The sequence below is a fragment of the Cariama cristata genome, unplaced genomic scaffold, assembly GCF_000690535.1.
Source record: "Cariama cristata isolate BGI_N322 unplaced genomic scaffold, ASM69053v1 scaffold44441, whole genome shotgun sequence".
Lineage (NCBI taxonomy): Eukaryota > Metazoa > Chordata > Aves > Cariamiformes > Cariamidae > Cariama > Cariama cristata.
This window is the reverse complement of record NW_009600692.1, coordinates 3,065-24,283: the sequence shown is the minus strand read 5'-3', so window position 1 is coordinate 24,283 and position 21,219 is coordinate 3,065. Positions and strand designations below refer to the sequence as shown.

The following is a 21,219-nucleotide window of genomic DNA, read 5'->3' as shown; positions in this document are numbered from 1 at the left end:
GGGCAGTGGACTATAGGAGAAAGGCCAAATAATGGAAAGTGTGAGGATAAAAGTGACCAAAGGATGTAGACTGCTCTCACTATAGTACCATACCACACCTTCCATGACTTGTGCTATCACAAAAATGTGGTGAAATACAGAGAAGCCTGAGCCAGTTACAAAACTGCTCCTCAGTATTAATCAAAGAGTTTCGTGTGTCCCTATTAGGTCTTCTGGAGGATGGGAAATCAGCTCAGACAGGTGTAACTACAGCATCAGCCACAGCTGGAACGCTGAACGCTGAGAAGAGGAACAACTGTGGTCCTCAGTGTGCAAACCCCATGGTCCACGGCACAGGAGCTATGACGCAGAGACAGAACGGCTTCAGGACGGCAGAGGTAAGAGTATGATTATGTTCCCTGATGCTCAGCACTAGCTTCAACCAGGTCAAACTTGTTTTTGTGACAATCTTCCTCACTGCAGTCAAACTGTATTTAATGCCTCGGGATAAGAGAAAATGGCTGCACCACAGCCACGGCACGACTGAGCCTAGCACCTCTGACAACGCCTCATGCCTGAATGGGCACAAAATTGATGTTTTATTTGGCAGTCGGAGCAACACACACTTGTTACAGCAAAAAAAAGCCCCATGCTTATTTTTTCCAGCTCAATCTAGCTGTGGCATGTATTGTGCAAACTGTTTAGATTAATTATCTGAAAGGGAATGGGTTTTTCCTTAATTGCTGTCTTGCTTAAATTACGAACACTGCATGAACCCTGGTTCATTCAAGGCTGGATGTGCAGCCTGAAAAAGTCAATGGGAGTCTTTTCAATAACTTCTGTAGGCTTTGGATCAGACCCTCACCCCTTCTCCCCCTCACCTATATGTTGTATACGTTGTAGAAGGATCATCCAGTGTAACAACGATGTATGAACACCCAAGCCTTTGGGGCTAGACCAAGGCCCAAACTTCTCCTGTCCTAGCTGCCTAGCTGCCTGTCTCTCACAGGTTTCCACCTGCTGCCCTGTTTGTGTAGCAACTGCTGAGCTGCTGCAGATTAAAGTAATCCCAAAGCTATGGTTGGTTTACTGCTTCCTCTGTTTCTCAGATGGGGAGACCTCTCTCAGCACGGCGTGTGGTGGAATTGCTACACCCACTCCATAAGAAACTGTCCCCTCTTGGCAGTCATGTCCTTGAGAGAGGCAAATGTAAACCCAAGAGGACTGAGCAAATGAAAAAGGGAATGAACTTCGTCTTGCCTTTGCTAACAAACAACACATTGGTACAAGTCTGTTTATTTTATACCTTCACTTATTATCTTCTCTACTTCTGTAGTACAGAAATATTCCTCAGTGACGTGGATCTTTCCACGAGATACTGCAGCTCCAGATGCATAGGGATACATTCTACAGCAGCATGACATCTAGAGCCATGGGTTTGCTGTAAATGAAAAACATAAATGCCTGTTATAGCCACTAGCTCACAGAGAAAAATGAATTTGTCAGGTTCGATATGGTTGAACAGAACTAACATAATTATTAATCCAATTTGAAAAAGACTTGGCCTCACTTGAGAATTATAGCGTATACCTGACATATTGTTGGAGAAAATTGTCTAATTTTGTCATTGATTGAAACATTACTTCTATATTAGACTTACTAAGAAGTACAGGCAAATTCCCACAACATATTAATGTGAGTGTTGACTGTAACGGGACTACTCAGTGAAGTGTGGGTTTGGAAGTGTTACTTCCAAAAGAACTTGGAAGTAAAAGATGCTGATGATGGCAGGATTCTTAATACCAGTGAAGGCAAGAGAATGGTCAGCCACCCCAAAAGCAAAGGTGGTATCCAGGTTATGTCACTGACTGACAATAACCTCATTTGATTTTCATGATATGTGAAGTCTTTGGAGAGTCCTTGTGTGAACAGGAGCACTGGAAGAGTAGATAGAAAAGGAGCAGGTGTATACAGGCTGCAGAAATGTGAAGTAATACACAGCGGCAAATAAACACCAGGTTTTGCTCTCAGGTAAATATGTACCTTCCACTCATGTCAGCTGAAGTTTACCAGATATTATTCCACCTGGCATTGTTACCATGTAAATGATGCCTAACTTACCTGGCATCCCTTCCACTTACAAATTGTCTCATGAAACACAGGAAATGCAATAATCAAACCCACCTAACTCAGCTCTGTGTCTCTGTCTGCCCAGTTCTGAGTGTCCTTTGCTAGACCTATCCGGTTTACTGTGCAGTATAGCACATTGCTTATGGCAACAAGCAGACAGACTAGGAGATGGAGAAGGATAAATTTAAATTAGGGATGCACTTGCCTCAGACAGACTGGCTTTTTTGAATATTTGGAAATAATCTGATGAAGCTCTGAAAGGTATATATTGTACACGGGTCTTATATGCAGGCAGAGCTAAGTGTTATTTTGAAATTGTATTTTCAATTAAGAAACATAAAGTAGAGAAAATTCTGTCTCAGGCTAGTCACACTCAACTCCCAATGACATCAAAAGGAACCTCTAATTTCCACTTCTGGACTGAAATAAGATTTATTTGCTCCGCTTTTAGAATACACAAGGGCAGAGATGATAATTATAGCCAAGAGGGTTGACCCAAAGTCTTCTGAGATCCACAGCCTTTATAGCAGCTATAAAAGCTTGTGTCTGTGCTGAATGAGAAAGTTGCTCCGCATCACAGTACTGTGTGAAGAATGCTGGAGGCATTCTGTTTATTAGGAACTGTTTTCATAAATTAGGAGGTAAATGCCAATGGCTCTTTGTGCTGTCAGCGTGGAACTCACTGTACTGTTTAAAACTTTCACAGAGTAAGAGGGACACACAGAAAATGTCCACAAAAGAAGTCACCATTAATGTTACAAAAACCATCAGACAAAGTGACAGAAGGAAAACAAAGAATTGTGTCAATTAATGAAGGAAAGCGCAGGTGAGGATGGGCCTAACAATGCTTCGCTGCACTTTAAATGTCATCAGTCGCTGAAGATAGGAAGCTCTCCAGATGTTCCATGTTGAATACAGCAGGCAGCTGCTGGTGAGTGCCTTCAGAAACATGTCTTGTAGAAACCAGCTGCAGACACTGTGGGATGTTCAGATGTCATTTCTCTAAAGCGGTGGCACTGTGCAGACATACGCCAAAATTCGTGCCACTTGGTTTTTACGAAGTCCTATGTTACCTCCTTGTGTATGTCCTGTTCTGCATTGCTATTAGGGTGAGGCTGGATAATGAGAGGTACAATTCATTGCAATTTAAAGCAGGAAATGAACCTGCATTTTTAGTCATGAGGGGGTTTGAGTCCGTACATTCAAACCCATGGAGTTCATTTAAAGCACTCACTTTCATAAAACTCAAACTCGGAGATGTCAGAAAGAGACACATACGTGGCTTCCACTAAATCTCTTTTAAACTATATATATTGCTTATATATAGTTAAGTCTTATAGTAACCTTTTTATATATTAATCTTTTAATTACTTAGCTTTAATTGATTTTCTGTATTGACAGAATTTATGTCTTAAAAACAGTAACTTTCATATTGATCAACCTTACTTGAAGCTCCTAGTCTTAGCTGGCAGGCAGGGTTCTGGCTACTTGGTTGTTTTATACATGCCCCTTTAATTCTGTTGAGGCCCCAGACTGACTTGGAAAAAAGTGATCGTTAACATTAAATGAAAATAACCATAATTCTTAAAACCATATTCCAGTGACAGCTCCAAAAATTCACTTTATTTAATCAGATATGGTTGATCTGCTGTGCAGAAGTTATTTAATTGCATTGTAAGCATCTGTATCATAGTACTCCATGTTTACAATAAATATACAGCTAAAAGGAATATAAATGCTCAGTGTAGTAAAGACCAGGAATTAATTCAACATATTATTTCTTAATATAGGAGTAATAATATATATTCACTGTGAGTTTGTACATTTATGAAGATAAAAGAGGTAAATTTATTTGCCTCTCCCATCAGACATATATGAGTGTCCTTAGAGGGCCATTTAAGATAACCATTCAGAAGTTGATCATAACAAACAGATGGCGTTGGGAAGAAAATCCATACATGAACTGTAAGACCTTTTTACATGTAGGCAAATAAGCATAAATAGAATTGTGGGACTGAATCATAATTTATTCCATATTAGGACCATTTTAATAACTTGCTGCTAGGTGTATGAGTACTTAATACTTTCATTGGAGTACAACAAGTCTGTGCAATAGGGAATTGTTCATTAATTATTCCAAAACAAAGGCAAACTGAAATCCAGAGTCAATGTGAGATTTTTGCATACAATAGCATACATATAAGAAATATTTATTTTTAGATATCCTAAAAGGGGGCAAAGAACTTGTGCTAAGCTTTCTGCAGGTCAGTATGTTATCTGGTAAGTGATCTTGTGCTGCACATTTACGTAGAAGAACTAAAAAGTATTGAAAATAGTGTCGTACAGGTAAGACAATGCCAGTGTGTGTATGTCCTTCCTACTTGTGATTTTCTGCCAACTTGCTGGCAACGTTATAGGACAGGAAGGGACTTGACTCACTCTAACAACAAACAGTGGCTGTAGCAGCTCAGCAATATTAATTTGGAAATGGATAGCCATTGTTGGTGGCCGTGCACTTACCTAACTGAAAGCATGCGTTCAGGATTCTGCATTATTTGTGTAGAGCAGAAGATGAACCATTTCAGATCTACGCCAGACTTGTAACCTGCTTCTGTTTCAAAGGATTTACTGGCAGAGAGAGTGCAGTATAAACCCGTATGATACAGGAAAGCTACAGAAAGGGATTAACGATGCTGGTGTGTGAAAGGGTAGGGAGGATTTTGAAGGAAGGCAGAAGGGAAGGTTCATTGTGTAAGAAGCTGTTCCACAGATAGTTGTCTTGAGTGGATACCACATTAGGGTGAGTAGATGGAAGAACAAAGGAGTTCTGGTAGTGAGCTCATTTACTAGCTAAGAAATTATTTCATGATGATGTGCCGACCAGATGCATCTGATGGCTTGGGTCACAGAACAGAAGCAAGCCTGCAATGCTGCATAGCGCATCAGTGTGAGAAGCAGCCCTAGCTGCATGTCAGCAGTCAGCAGGGAGGCAGTTTTTGTGTCTCACTTTCAGAACATGAGATGTGACAGGATGGTTAGCAGGTGATGGCCTCGGTACATAATTACCTGGGCAATACTACAGACCTTGCTGATGTTGACCACATCGCCCATCAGGGTGGCAGCTGTGGAGTGATGAAGGCCAACTGCCCTGGCTGACTCCTCATGATAACTTTCCTGAGCTACTTCAAGATCCCATAAACCGATATCCTGAAACCTAACTTGAGGGCATTCAAAGACTGGATCCAACTTCTGTGGTACAAACCATGTCTAGTTATAAGCAACTTTATATACTCTTCTCATGTAACACATTACTGTTCTTATTCATTAGGTGGTAACTGAAAAGAAATTACATTATGTCTTACATGGCTTCTTAGTTCTTGATGCATAAGCTTCCAATTACCTTAATAAAACTAAGAGTGTGTTGTGAAGATGTGGATCCTGCCTCTGTACATAGATAGGTTTATACTTATGTTTTCTCTACTTTTCTTCTACTGGAGGCAACCACCAGTAGAAACAACCAATTTGTTTATAAAATAATATAACACTCTCTATAATTAAGGATAACAGAATCTGGTCCATACTGCTTAAGACAATTTAAAGTCATAAAAATAGATTCCTGTGCTGGTTTTAGTGGAAGAAGCAAGCTCAAAGAATCACCTGAACACCTTCACTCCAGGTGGCCTTCCTAGGAGTAGAGTCTTATTTACAGGGTCTGTTCTTCGAGTAGCACCTTTCAAATATAAATGGCTCAAATACAAGAAATAAAATAACCATATTAGAAGACATAGACTTTTAGATAAAGGACCTGTGAACATCCCTGTCTTCTTATATGTTAGGATTTTTGAAATGTAATTTTCCCCAAAAAGATATTATGCCACTTAATTTGTTTGATGTACCTTGGCTGCACATGAGGATTTCTATAGCTACACTGAAGCGACATACTCTCCGCTGGAACGATCTACCAATATCTGGTGAGTTTTTATTATTTACCTGAGTTCAGGTTTTAAACAGAAACAAACTTACTTTGTCATGTTTCCGTAATTCCAATTCAATGTATAGATAGTATTTTCTTCCAGTGTGTATACATGTAAAATAAATTTTGTTCCACTATGTGAGAAATGGAATCATGCGAAAGAGAGCAGACATTGGATAAAGAAGAGAGAGAACTTACAGTTACCAATAGACATCATCAGGCAAATTCATCTTCTCAAAGACTCAGTGCAATTTTATCTTTTGGTATTCATTCATCTTGTCCTTTATGCTTCCTTAATGTATTTCATCATTTCGCCATTACTGTAGGACATTGACTGGAAGACATGCAATTTTACTGTGTGACATAAATGATCTTGTACTGAAAAAAAAGGAAAGTATAATTCTTGTGTAAGAAATATATGAGTACTGGGTTAAACATGCATTCTTCTCAGATAAATGACTGAGCTCACATAGAAAACAGATATTTTTGATCTTCCTACTGTGTTCATATACATATATATTCATATGTGCATGTCTCTGCATGTATACAGTGTAGTGTCTTTAGTGTGTACTTCTGTTCTGCAGTCCAGGCATGGTTTTTTGCAAACGTTTTACTTGTGGTTTTAATTCTGACACTCAAGTGTAAAATGTTTTAATGTTTGAACTGAAATTTGTTTTACATGCCTTATGAAAAGAATGAGCTATATAATTTGTGCACAGAAATGGTATTTGAAAAAGCAGGCTTAGTTTTATTTGGAAATAATAAATACTGTATCTAAATTCAAACTAGACTAACGGGAGCATTTTTGTACTCTCATTTTATCTGCACATTATTGAAGAATGTCCTTGAACTTGAAACTCAAAATAAAGAAAATTTTTAAGTGTCTGTTTATGGCTCCACACATTTTACATTCCTGTGTTTGTGGCTGATTTATCTTTAAGAGCTAAGACCAAAGACTGCAAAGGTATAACGAATGGTTCCCACCTCCTCTCTTCACAGAATCGGAATATTTCTGTGTCTGATGTCTTCAGGCTGTGGCTCATGGACTGTGTGGTCACATCAAAGAAGCTAAAACACATAGATTCCCTTTAAGAAACTGCTGTATTTGCCAAAGAGGGCTTATGAGGTCAAAATGAGAGGAACTGTAGCTTTGTAATTATAAATGGGAGAGTTTGTGGTTGCTGTCATGGCTGAAGTGGAAGGCACTGGGAATCTGAGACATTTTCTCTAGTAAGACGTCATATTATTGGGGGGAGAGAGGAGACCAAGAACTGAGAGTTATAGAGCCAACTCAGAGTTGCCTCTATAAATAGCAAACTTAACTTAGTACAGGCTGAAGTAATCCTTCCCCACTACACAGTCTCAGGAAGGTCCCTGCTGAAACACTCAGCTATTTCTGGCACCTCGCTTTGAGAAAGTTGGGAAGAGACCAGCAAAAGCAATGGGCAGCCGGGGCGGCCCAGTCCCCCGGGAGGGCGTGAGGAAGCCCGCCTGCTCAGTGCGAGGGCACTGACGGAGCGCGCTTGGGGCCTTCCTCTACATTGACTGGGAAGAAGACAAGGAGAAATGGACTTAAGGGGAAGCTGGAAAAATTAGTGCTAGAAACTAAAAACCTGTGAGGACCGGTAAGTATTTGACAGATTGTCTAGGAAAGTTTATTAAGATCACAGTAGACAGATACCTGTTGTGTGGTGTAAGGACAACTGATTCTTCACTTCGTGTGCTGTTCTGTCACAACCCACAGAAACCCCAGTTCTACTCAATTTTCTAGAACGTCTTGTTCTCCAAGGAGGTCTTCCCTGAGGTAACATGTGAATAAAAAAAGGCATTTGACATACAGTATTAGTCTTGTACTACTCAGGGCTGATCCAAATATAATGACTGTGGGGAAAAGGGATGACATGCTCCTATCAGGCACGACATGCCCATGTAATGAAAGCCCCACTTCTCCTTGCGTGATAATGATGGCTATTTCTCCTTCCTCTCTTGTCATTTTTACCAGTTGCACCCAGAAGATTCATTACCGAAATTACTGTGCAAGAACACAGGAGGAGACAGTCTTTGTCCCAAGGGACAGAGAGTGTTCTCTGAGACAAGACATGGGAATGGAGTGTGATCAACAGCAAAAAAAAAAAAAAAAAAAAAAGCTGGCTAAGGTGAAGGATGATTCTGTATGTTAATCATGTAGGAGTGTTCTGCTGGTGAGGAATGTTTTGAAATCTTGGAGAAAATCTATATGGCACAGCAATAGATTAAGAAGGTGTGTATTCAAACATGCATAAAAGATGATACTTACTTCTGAATCATGGGAAACTGTTCAGTGTTCAGGTAACATCCAGAGGAATGGCTACAGGACATGCTATATTCATCAGAAAGGCATTATCAAAAATGCTACTGTCAAAAAACAAGCAGGACAATGTATAGAGTCCAGCTCATCTCAGGCTTCGAGATATAGCTATATCCTCTTCTTCCTGCAGAGAATATTAGACATTTCTGATATGTTTGATGCAGCCATACCCTCTTCTTCTTGCACAAGATGTTAATCATTGCTGATGTGTTTGAGACCCTTCTGTAATGTGGTAAAATAAGTGTGCAATGAGTGACTGCTATAAAGGTAGCCAAACAAGAGAGGAGGATTGAAAAGCATCACAAGAGACAGCAAGAAGAGCATCCTGCTTGGGGGCCTCGCTGCTATATACAGCAGCTATAAAAAGCTCTTTTTTGTACGTACCCCAGTGACGTACCAATATAGACATGACTTTAGTGAGGGCTGTGCATTTGTGTCCCCACTAAAGGCAATACATCTATGGTGTTTAGAGTTTTCTGTGACACTTGAAAAAAAAACCAAAATCAATTAAATAATTACAAACTCTAGTCAGTACCTGTGCAAAGATTAAAAAAAAAAATCCAGTAGTGCGGAAAGAATGGCAGCCAAATACAATGCTGAATAAACCAGCACAAAGCTGCTGCTAGAGAAATTGCATGGCCCATGCTAGCAGCAAAGCTGTTAACTGCCTTTTGAAAAGGTCCGTGGTCTCCAGGACTCCAGCAGCAACGGATTAGCAGCCAGCAGCCTGATTCACACCCAGCAGCAGAATCAGCAAGGGGGGGAGAGTAAAGGGGACATGGTTTATTCTCCCTGTTTATTTGGTGCAGGCGTTGTACATATATGAGGCAACTAGAATACACACCTAACAAAATAGCCTTGCTTCTGCCTGAACTGGAAAGCACAGGGTGGAGAAAGTAGCTGCTGTGTTGTTTAAGCTGTGCCATAAAAATAAACACATAACTTTTATAGATAGCACCTTTTTTTTTTTTTAAAAAAAAAATTACACTAAATTTTAAAGATATTTTTCCTTAGTGCCAGAAAGGGTTACTCTTGCTGAAATACCATCCCCATCCTAATTGCCTATGCCTCGGGTGTTGTCTGACAAGTGGCTTGTTCTCTTTGATTCCTGGCCAAGATGCTGACACAGCAACCGGTTTATTTCCTGTGGAAAAGGAAGAATAGTACAAAGGAACGGCTTTCAGATGTGCCAAAAAGCAAAAGGATTTGGGGACTTGAGGAAGCCGTATTCCAGCAGTCAGGTGGGTAAGAGCCCATGGGGACCTCATGAAGAGGATGCTCGAATGTGCCAAGGCGGCGTTTCTGAAATTAGAGCTTAGGAAGTGTTATGTGATCTACAATACTGTATACACAGTGTGTCCATAGTACATTTTCATTCCACAGTGAGGCAAATTTTGCCTCATATTTTGAAGAACTTGATACACTGTGATGTTTCAAAATTAAACCTTCAGTATCCTCATGCCAAGCATCCCCCATTGCACTAGTGCCTTCCCAAGTGCCTCCTTTCCAGATTTTCTCAGTGAAGGATGTGGAACAGGTACCAGAAAGAAATAAGATGTAGTGATCTAAGATGCAAGGATGCAAGACCACTTGTTTGTCCTGTTATTATCCTGGGGTTTTCAAGTCCTCCAGTATGATTTTCAGTTTTTTTTTCAAGTAGCCTCTGCATATTATCCAGAATTAAAAGCCATTCTCCTGCCCATGAGTAAACTAATGGCAAAGTTGGATCATTAATATAGGTTAATAAGTGAGTTGATTCACCAGAAAAGACATTTGTTGACATACGCCACTTTAACAAGATAAAATCCAAGTTTATTTGCAATAGCTCCTTGCACAGAAAAACTCAGCAAACACTAAAATGTAGGAAATACTCTAATCTTAATGGTAGAACTAGGATGTTCATAAGCAAGAAGACAGAAGGGAGAATGTAACAGCCTTTCTTTTCTTTCTGGAGGATGGAACACCATTTAAGTCCTGACTGAGAGAAGTGGGATGCCTCTGTAAATCTGTCCTTGGTAGGCTGTTTGAAACAAGCAGTTTTAGATTGCTGTGGATGCCTGCTGAGGAAAGAAAGAGAGTGGTGTCACAGGTCAGGACTGAGTTGTGCTGCCGGTTGTATTAATTAGCCTTGCTTGCACACTCTTGTATTATCATCAGTATTATTCAGCTTTAATTTAATTTCCATTAACCTCTGCAAAACACCCACGTGTTTGGATACAGGGGAATATGTCTGGGGCATTACTGCATGGATAGAAAGAACAATTTGCTCACAGTCAAAAAGCAGCTTAAGAAAAGGCACCATAGCTAATCAGCAGCCTATTCTTCATGAACTATGAAGAGCTGTCAAATCCAGAAGGCATGAAAATATTTATGGTCATTTGTATCTGCTTTTACCAGGAAATAAAAGTATTTGTCTTGTTCATGCAAGGCAGATAGAACTTTCCAGGTCACACTTAGTAACCAGCTTACTGTTCAGTTTGCCTGACTCAATGGCTGAAGGGCTGATTTGATCCTAAAACATCAGGTGCTGAGTCTTGCCCATGTCCCTCAGCCAGCCCTTCTGCAGTTCTGTGGCATCTACCTTATCCACAAATTCGTTCTCTCCTCCCCAAACATTTTTATCCACTTCATTCAGAGTACTAATATGACATAATTTTTGCAGCACGTTATTATACACAGTTTTATATTACAGACAGCATAATTTTACCGATTCAGACATGGACCCATGGAAGCTAAAGCTTGTGATCAAAACTGCCAAGCACAGGAGCAAAGTTATTTCTCACCAATTCACTGTCCAGCCACAACCCCACACAAGTAGTATCATAACCTCTGGGAACTGCTGGGATGTAGGGAGTTCAATATTAATGAACAGGTATAGTGCTCTATTCAAATTATATTCATTATTCATGTTTCCGATTCAAAACCGTCTTTCAGATGAATGAACATATTTAAAATCATTGCTGGGGCAAGTATTTTACACCCACTCTGGAATGCAGTACTTTACTGCTCTGGCTGGGATTTCACACCTAGCAAATAAGGATTTCTTGTGCCTTGTCTGTGGTTGATATCATGGCAATCTTCTGCCAATTTAGAAGAACAGTTAATAACATAATTCACTTCCAGAATATATACTGGACCACATTTTCCAGCAGGACATTGCTGTCATTGCTGCTTATCTGTCTGGATGCTGGGTTTTGTTACAAAGCATTAATTAATTACATCCCTGGTAAGAAAGCAGCTTCTTAAGCCTGTACTCCATAGGCATTTTTCAATTCCCTCTAATAAGCTCTCACCAGTGTTTCACGTTACAAATGCATTTGTATCACGAGTTGCATCTATGCTGCCAAATCACTTAGCTCCAATACTTGATCCTGGATCCTACTCCCAGACCATCTGCACTGCACATATGCACATGGGTGTGTTCACTCCCAGTGAACACGGGAACAAAACAACCCGTACCCTCTGTGATAAAACCAGGCTTGGCCAGGAGCAGGGCTGGCCCAGGAGCTGCTCCTTGCAGGCGGAATGAGCTGCGTCTCTCTCCCGCTGCCCTACAGAGACCTCTACCACCCCACCGGCACCCCAGCCTGGCACACCCAGGATGCCCTTGCATTATGGCCCAGTGCATGTCTCACAGACTATCTGCACCATGTTATAAACAACTCCTGTGAGCTGCAGAGTGAGCCTTCAATTACCCTGGGAAAAGTGTTTTCACGCATCGTGAAAGCCAGTTCCTATCAGCTCCTCCTTTCCAGCTTGCTGGGGAATGCCACCTGGGCAGCCCATCCACAGCCCAAGCCCTCAGCTTTTAAGTCTCCATCCTCCTTCTCCAGGTGGAACCACCCTGCACACATTCCTTGTTTCTTCCATAGCTCAGCCCTCCTGGGATCTTGCATTTTTCCACACACGTTTCATTGCAACACACCACTCTTGCCACTTCCATTCATCACACGTTTCCATCTACCTATGTACATGGATGCTCTCCGCTCAGCTACACAGTCGCCTGTGCTCAAGTTACAAGTACTGCCTCACTGCCTCAGAAATCACAGTCTGAGTAAAATCAGTTATCTTGTGTAATTACTGTAGGCTGGTGCCTACAAAGGGCTGTCCACAAAAATGCCACTGGGCTCTCAGAAGAGCTCTCTGTGTCAGTGGCTGTACTGACTTGTAACTGCCAGTCCTCCAGGACAGTCAGTACAATTTACAGGGGCTAAAGAAACACATCTTGTATGCAGTTCCAAGGATTTATTATGAGTCTAATAAAAATGTTAACAGTCCAATAAAGTCATTACTATCAGTCCAGATATACAGTGATACACTGACAATGCAAATTGTCCAGTTATTACAGCCCATTCCCAGGAAGGACACCCACTGCTCAGCACCCACCCCGCTGTCTGGGGCTGTCCTCATCCTGCCCAGCCTCTCTGCATCTTGGGGTCAATGGCATTGGCCTTCTCCAAGAAGGAAGGGGGGGAGCCTGGGAGGGATATGATGTTAATGTTCATAGTTTTCCACCTCAGCTTCTCCTGGAGGAGTATGACTGATGCTGGAGGGCTTCCTCCTCCTCCTTCACTGTGGGTCAGTCTGGAGTAATTTTTATGTTTTCTAACACAGTCTGCTTACTTGCTCTTTCCTTACTGGTTTGCAATTCCATGTTTTGTCTGAATTTGCTATATATAGCATATTTTACTTACGTCGGAGGCTCATTGTTTGTTCTGTTATCCCTGAAACAGGTTTAACCCAATCCACAGGGCTGTTCTCCTCCAGTGGCTAATAACTGACCATGTGTGACTTGTGCTTACAGTCCTGGCACCTTTAGTATCAGTCTGCACTTGCACTTTGAAGGCCTCTACTATCACCCTGCGCTTGTACGGGTAGGGACTTATGTTACAACCCCCTGTTTTCCTTCAATCACCATAAAGCTGTAGCTTTCTGAGAGTCTAATGAATGTTTTATTAACACAACCCAGGCACACATACATCCTTGCTTTAGACCCAACCCTGTCACATTACAACAAGAACAACCCACCAGAAGACACACATTCAGACACGTACAGCCGCAAACACAATACTCCATATCTACTAGTAGTGACAATATCACTGGGAAGTCATCAATTTATAAACACAGCCAGTGTGCTTAAGGAGGAACAATCTGGATAATGGCTTAAAAAACTTCCACCATGATTATACTTCCATAGATATAAACTGGTGGTTTTAGGGACATGGTTTCAGAGCAGTGTTCTCTGCCATGGGCTTCTGCCAGCTGCTTCCATCAACCTTTGGAGATGCCCCCCTCCCCCCCGCTACAAGAATCTGGTATCCAACCCTGGTCATCCCAGGTGGTCCTGGCACACCTTGGTCCCACCAGGAACACCGGGTCACAAATCTTTCTGAACTACAGAGAAACTGGCAAGAATATAGTCCCAGTGACTCCTGGCAGTTCATGTCTCTCAAGCCCATATGCTAGCTTCCCTAGGATGGATGGCTGCTCTACTCCTCAGGATTGATGTCTCCAGCCCTTTTGGGAAGACTTTGTTCAGGAGTAGGAGTCAGGTTTTGGACAGACCACAGATAACATCAAAGTTTCTTTGACACGAACATGAGCAGTAAATAAAGCAGTAGCAGAAGCACCAAAAAGCAGTTGTAATGGTAAGTGCAATGGCAGCAGTGGTGGGCAGCATGTTCTTGCAGTAAGGGTATGTCAGCATGGGGAATGCACAGACAATTTCTGAGGAGGCTGACGGAGCAGTCACTTGCCATACATGAGACAGGAAAGTGCCGTACATGGCACACCAGAAAAAGTCAAGGGGTGAGCTGGTGGAAAGCCTGCTGGATACAGACCAAGCAAGCTCCACGGCTATGCAGTGTGGATACAGCTAGCCTGCTCTAGAAGGAACTAACCTTGACATTTTGAAGTTAAGCTGCAATAGGGCTGATGCCTTCAGAAGTATAGCTGCCAGCCGCCCATAGCTGAACTTGGATCTGGACAGAATTTGGACTCAGGAGAGTTCATATGATACTCCTCACACAAAAGGCAAAGTTTTTCGTTTATCTCCACTCATAAATTTATAAAGTCTGACTTACTTTTAATTATATACCTGGGAAAAACAGTAAATTAATCCTTCCAGAACTGACCATGTGTTACTCCTTTTTGACCAAAGTGACTAGCACCATTCACGTCTTTTGATTTAGGAGGACATTTTAATGACAGGTCCAGATATCTCTGATGTACTCCTGTTTATTTATATAGAGCAAGTCAGGTTGCCCAGAGCAAGTCAGGTTGCCCTGACCACGTCAGGATGCAAGCAATGGGAGATAATTTCTCTAATGTCTCCAAGCACTTTTGTGACCAACATTTGCTGAAAAGTTTTTTCTCAGCTCTTTCTCCCAGCCACATCAGCACTGCTTCTCTGACTCAACACCCTTCAAGTAAAGTGCATCTCGTGACAGAAGCAAATGATCCACACTCACAGTCTCTATATCCTCCTTGGCAGATCCTGCAGTGAATCAAAATTTGCCTTTTTCATACATCAGAGAACCTTCGACCGGTGGTTTAAGCATACGAATTACATTGCAAAACAATGAGAAGTTACCCTGGGGATGGTCAGTCACCCTGTCTCAGGTGGGAGGTCAGTCATTCAGAACCAAGAAGTAGTAACTTCTCAAATGCATTTGATTACTTGTGTTTATCCACTTTGATCAACGGAGAATTCTTTCCTACTGTCTCAAGCGCATTGTGTCCTCGAAGTCCACTGTCATAGGTATTAATAATTGAGGGTTTTTATTCTGGATGCTTTTGAGGCAGCTGGAAGGCTGCTCTCTAAGAGGAGGTACTACTGGTTCTTATTTACCACATTGATCATCATCTTATGAACCTCTCCAGTGGTAACTTAATGATCTTTTCTTATTAGCTCAGGATATCCTGATTTATGTCTGCTCAGTTCTTTGAACTGTTTCTCTTCAAATTCAAATGGCATTTATCCCACATACTTGAACAGTCAGTGATACCGAATTCTTAGATATATTTCCATCCTCTCAAAAACCTGTTGGAGATTTGCTTGAGCAAACCCAGGTGACTGCTTTTTGACCTGAGTAGTACAATAAATAAATGTATCTCGACACTGCTCTCAGACTGCTTGTCAGATTCTTAGAAAAGTAATAGCACCTTCCACTTCTGCTGCGTATTTGGGATGTCTTTGAGGTCAGATGAAATAACGATTTCCTTCTTCACATGACAGACAAGTTCAAGCTTTGCTTAGCCAGTCCAGTGCAATTTAGTATAAATTGTTTATAATTTTCTTCCATATATCTAAACCAGCAGTTTAAAACTCAGTAGGGATAGGTCTACATGACATCTTTCTTCCCCCATTGACTGACTACTTTGGTTGCACATACCAAAGTTAAGTTTTGATTCAAGTGACACTGATTTTCACTTCTACTAAGACCGTTGCATAGCATGCCATCTACTTTGTTAGCATAAAGGCTTTAAAATGAGTGTATGTTGCATATTCTCATGAATCCCTTTATACTGACAATGTGGTATAAGGTGACTTAACTGTAGGCGAAAATCAGCGGGTTTGCGGGGTTTTTTTCCAAGGTTTTTGTTTATATAATTTTATACAATATAAAAAGAAATTATTTCTGTGCGTGTTCACAAGTGAAAACAGCTTCTTTCTTTATTCATTCAACATGTATTATGCTGCTGCTGTTCTCCCACAATAGCCCATAATCCAGAAGAAACCATGTTGCTTTACCACGGAATTAGTATGAAAGTAGAGAGCTCCAGTAATGCAGGTTTGATTTTCTTCCCTTTTTATTGCTTTCAAATTCAGAAACAGGTTAAAACCAGCACTTGAACTGACACAACTAGAGCTCCTGAATATAAAGTAGCTTTAGACTCTGCCAAATTGGTAGAAATTTGAGAATTCTTTCCTGGCATTCAACAGTTTCACTTACACAGTTCACGTAGACCTCAAACAAAAGCTTAGCTGAATTATTCTCTTTACTCCCAGGAGTGTAGAAACTTGTATTTGCTAGTGGCTGAAGAAAAGACACAATGCAATTGGCATAGATGCAGAAACATGTGTATCTTGCCAAAACAGGCACAGAGAGGAGAATAGAATGAGGGAAACATGAATTATGGAATTATGGAAATGTCAGTCCATTGGATTAAGTCCTGATGCTAGTTATATCAGTGTAGATCAACAAACACATTAAAATTTTTAATATGATAACAGAATTTGTTCTTTGTCTTCTACTAAAAATATTACTCCACAACACTTCCTTAAACACCTTCACCCGAGTTTTGCAAAGGAAGTTGAATTAATTTGGTGCAAAATATGAGGCACATGTTAGTATAACGCAAGTGCAAAGAGGAAAATAGAAACAAACCACTACCTTTGTCTGTTATTACTGATCTGGATTGATTTTCAGTCCCTTTGCACAGGAGCAAATAACTCGTCTTGAGTGGTGAAGAATGAAGTTTCTAGATACTTCTTTTCAGTTCTTACTCTATGCTAGCTGTTATGACATTTGATGCACAAAGAAGAGACAGTAAAATAGGATTTACGAATCCAAGGGCCAGACTGAAAAATCCTAGCTACATTACTCCAACTGCATTTACAGCAGAAACTGAGTCGGGTGAGTTAAATTGATTTTGGTCTTGTCTATCCATTTGGCTCTGCCGACATTTTGAAAAGGTCCCAGGAGCTGCATTACAGTACTTTGGTATGGAATTTCCCTTCTCTCTCTGACCTCTGTAAACAGTGCTGCCATCCCTGCCTGTCCCTGCTCCCCTTTTTAGAGACTTGGACTGCTCAGTTGGCCTAGTCCCTTAAATGCTCTCGGTATCTTTAGGTCTGTACCAGCTACCAGTCATGATCAGCCCCTTCATCTAGATGCTCAGTAGACCTATGGCCTCTACTACTATGCTGGGATTGTTTTGCTTATCTTCACTTTTCACCAGGAAAGTCATTGGTCCTACAGCATGATACCACTGCAAAGTTGGACCAGACACAGAACCTCATCCCAACCTTATCCCTAACACAACCATTAGAAACAATGTTCCAGGAGAATGTTTACTTCTGACATATCATGATCTCAACTGAACCTCTCAGATGATCCTTAAACTGCCTGAAAGTTTGAGTAAAGGATCATCAGTGCATGGGGTGGCACTGGTGGCACGGGGTGACTCACCATGGTCATTTGTGGCCAGATGGCCCAGCACAAGTACAAATGCAACTTAGAGTAGAGCGGGACTAAAATTAAGGCCCTGAGGCAGCCCTGCAAGACAGTTAAAACTGATAATGAACACTTAGCCATTGCTAAGTCATTGTCCTCTGCTACTGTGAGGATCTGAACTGTGTTCTGTTGTGGGACAGGGGCATCACACCAACATACCTGAGTGTCTCCATAGGAAACATGGGCAATCCAATCATTCAAGGGCAGTTTGGGTCCTCTGTGGACAAAGCCAACCATGATAATTAGGCTGCTGTTGGCAAGGAAGGCCAGAGAAGTTTCCCATGAACCCTAAGTGTCTCTTTGTCTCACAGAAGCTCTCTAGGGTCCAGGAGCTGATGGTATGACTGCCTTCCACTTTCCCTTTGTAAGAGGGAATGCTTTGTGGATACTTCTCAACCATATTCCCAGTTCGGAAAGCAAGACCACAGGCCTTCACGAGCCAGTGCTCTAAGAAGGGTGAGTTAGGATTCCTGTGTCACAGACACGCATAAATCCCACCCATCACAGGGTTCTCTTTTCTTATTGCATCTATGCTACATTTTTGCTTTGCTTTGCCATTCTGGATGCTTCATAAGATTCTTAGCAATTGCTCAGAGCTGAGCTTTGTAAGTTCCATCCCTATCCAGCAAGTAAACTCTCGCCCAGCCTCCTGTCCACCCTGCTCAGAGAGGTAAAGAGCCCCCTGGCCTTTCTCCTCTGCCTCTCATCCCACTGCCTCAGATAAGCCCATCCCTCCCTCTATCCCTTCCTCCTTGCCTCCTGGCCTTCCTTCTCTATTTGAAGCTTTACTTGTTGGCTTTTGGCTTCCTCTTTCCCCTTCAAATGGAACATATCCAGCTACACAGCAGAAAGTCCAAGAAAGAAAATGAAGGCACAAACACAGAACCAGTACACTTTGTTACAAAAATCATGTAAAAATACATAACAAAGTAGTGGTTAGCCCTTTCTCTGACTCTCCTTGTCTCAAATAGTCTGTCAGCCATACCTGATGATATCTGTGAATTACAGAAACTCTGCTATGCCAGATGGGAAGACAAATTTGAATGTTAACTAGATGTAGTCAAGAAAATGTATTTTTGTGCTTAGAATCAATTCCTTGCTAATGAAGCATTTTTTTCTGTTGATGACCCACTGAGATTACTACTGACACATCCTAAAGCCTTTCCTTTCTCATTCATTATTGGCTTTGCCTATTTTTAATTTTTTGTCTAACAGTATTTCACATTTCATTTTTCTGCCATAATTTGTATTTGAGATGCTTTCACACTCACACAGTTGGCTCCATAATCTGTCTACAAATTCCTGGATGGAAAGGCTTCATTTCCAGACACTGACTGGTGATATAATGGTTGATCCTAAACAGCAAGGATGAAAAGACACGGAAGGAGACTGAGAAAATGAGGTTTATATAAGTCTTAACAGTGGTCAGCACTATCTCCCAGGACGTGGTATAACTGGTTCCATAAGCATATTTTGCAAATCCTAGTTTACAACAGTAATGCTGACACAAGTCCTGGAGTGCAACAGATTTTATTAACCCAAGAAATGAGTTGTTAATGTGGTTACAGTTACTCTAAGATCTAAAGTGTGACTCATTTTTGTATTCGGCATTGATCTTGGGCAGAACTGTACGTCCTAGCCAAAAATGTATTTAGTATTCTACATTATGTTTCTATTTTGTAATAGTTTGGGAGCACCTGTGAAGAAGCTTAGGAAAAGCAGATCCATTCATTATTTCTGAGTGTTAAAACCATAAGATTCAAATAATTTTACTGTTATCACAAACAGTGACAAAAAATTTGACAGAAAACAACTTGCTGTTCTATTTGTAAAGATGATGGACACGGTGATCATGATATGTCTACTTAATTCTTGCACATTAACAATAACTTTACTCCTTAGAATTTCAAAGAAATTATATTAAAGATAAATATGAAATCATGAAGGAATGAAAACCAAAAATTTGTACTTCCTATCGAACTTCTTCCTTCACAGCTTAGTAAACAGTGAAGCTGCCACTCCAGAAATCCCACTGGGAGGAGGTTGTTGGGAGGATGTACTTACAGATACATCTGGGTATTTGTACAAGGTACTCTGTTAAGTAGTTCCTCAGAACTTGGGAAGTCCCTGCAGCACAGGATTGTTAGGATGGGAAGACAGTATGCATTAGCTGGATATGGGATGAGTGTAACTGCCAATACCCTGGAACAGCGCTGTGGATGCTTGTTAGTCTGCCTTTAACAGGTTGATTAATACTTTTAGAATCATCTTGTAGTAGTTAGCGCCTGAGCTTCCAAAACTACTGTCTTCTTGTATCCCTCGCATCCTCATGTTTCAATAAATATCTTGAACTACCAACTTAAAAAGTAGCATTTGAAATGTGTGTGAAGTCAATCTTGCTTTGCACATCCTATTGATAGGGATAGTTCAACTAGAGTTAATGCATCAGTGTTTTGGAGGGAGCAAAGAACAAAGCTACACCCTAGCCCATTAAGTCAGGATTTTCTGTTTTGTTGTCAGCATCACCTGTACCTCGCCTGTCCACTCTAAGAGAGTGCTTGGTTTGTATCAGTCCAAGGGAAATGACTCAAGCCCTGTAGCACAGATTTCCTTTCCCCCAGCCTTTCTGACATTGTCCAAAGTAAGTACTGCCCCAGCTGCACAAGCAATGAGATAAGAGGGGCTCTGTCAGGAAAAACAGTCACAGTCGCTGCTACTGTTACTGTCACCCAAGAAGACAGGTTGCAGATTTACCAGGAGCAAAGGCAGCTGCTAAAAGTCCACAAGGAACGAAATTTCCTTGATCATCCTTAGGAAAGTTTACTTTTTACAAGCATATTTCTTGTTTAGTTTACATTGTGCTTAATATCCGAGGCTAGGTGAGGTAACCTGTTGGGAAAGGAATACCATTAGCATAATCACTGTTTTATTAAAACAACGCTATAAAGGCACAGTGTTGTCATTTACAGACAAATGAAAGATGAGATCCTTATAGCATAAAGGAAATCAACATCTTCTTATGTGTGGGTGCCACAACCCACACAGCCACAATATTTTGAAGGACTAAAGCCTAAATAGGTCATACCGTGTTCAGGGAAGAAGATGACATGGGTTCCAAGTACCCAGTAATGCGGTTAGCACACGGCAATGCATAAACCTTCTGGCTTTCTTAGTATGCTTCCTTCTCCAGTTTTCATTGCCATTGTGGGTTCGGGAAGGTGTTTACAGTTTAAAGGCTTTATGGAAAAAAAAGTATTATAAAGAAAGGTTTAAGCTGACACAGCTGCATGACATTGGAGAAGTGCTCAGAAGGCATTAACTCATCAAAGACTGGATTTTCAAAATAACTAGGAAATTACTGTAAGACATCTATGTGTTCTTACTAAGCCTTTCTCACAAGTTTATGTATTCAGTTAAGGTAGAGTTTTGACTTAGGAAACACATTGCGTTTATAAACTGAAATGTTTTCCCAGACTGTTACTGTTAAATAATAAGAATAAATTATATCAATAATGCTGTTTTGTCTAGGTTTTATTTTCATTTCCAAAATG

The 21,219-nt window shown here is 41.0% G+C and overlaps 1 protein-coding gene across 1 annotated transcript; it reads left to right on the top strand.

Annotated features, from left to right (window-relative positions):
* Window positions 1-207: 207 nt before the first annotated feature.
* On the top strand, window positions 208-2,920 carry BAALC (brain and acute leukemia, cytoplasmic; the record flags this gene model as incomplete). Its single annotated transcript, XM_009710100.1, has 2 exons — window positions 208-377; window positions 2,816-2,920. Coding segments are annotated over 2 exons (275 nt in total), but the record flags the coding sequence as incomplete, so codon positions are not given.
* Between the last annotated feature and the right edge of the window lie 18,299 nt (window positions 2,921-21,219).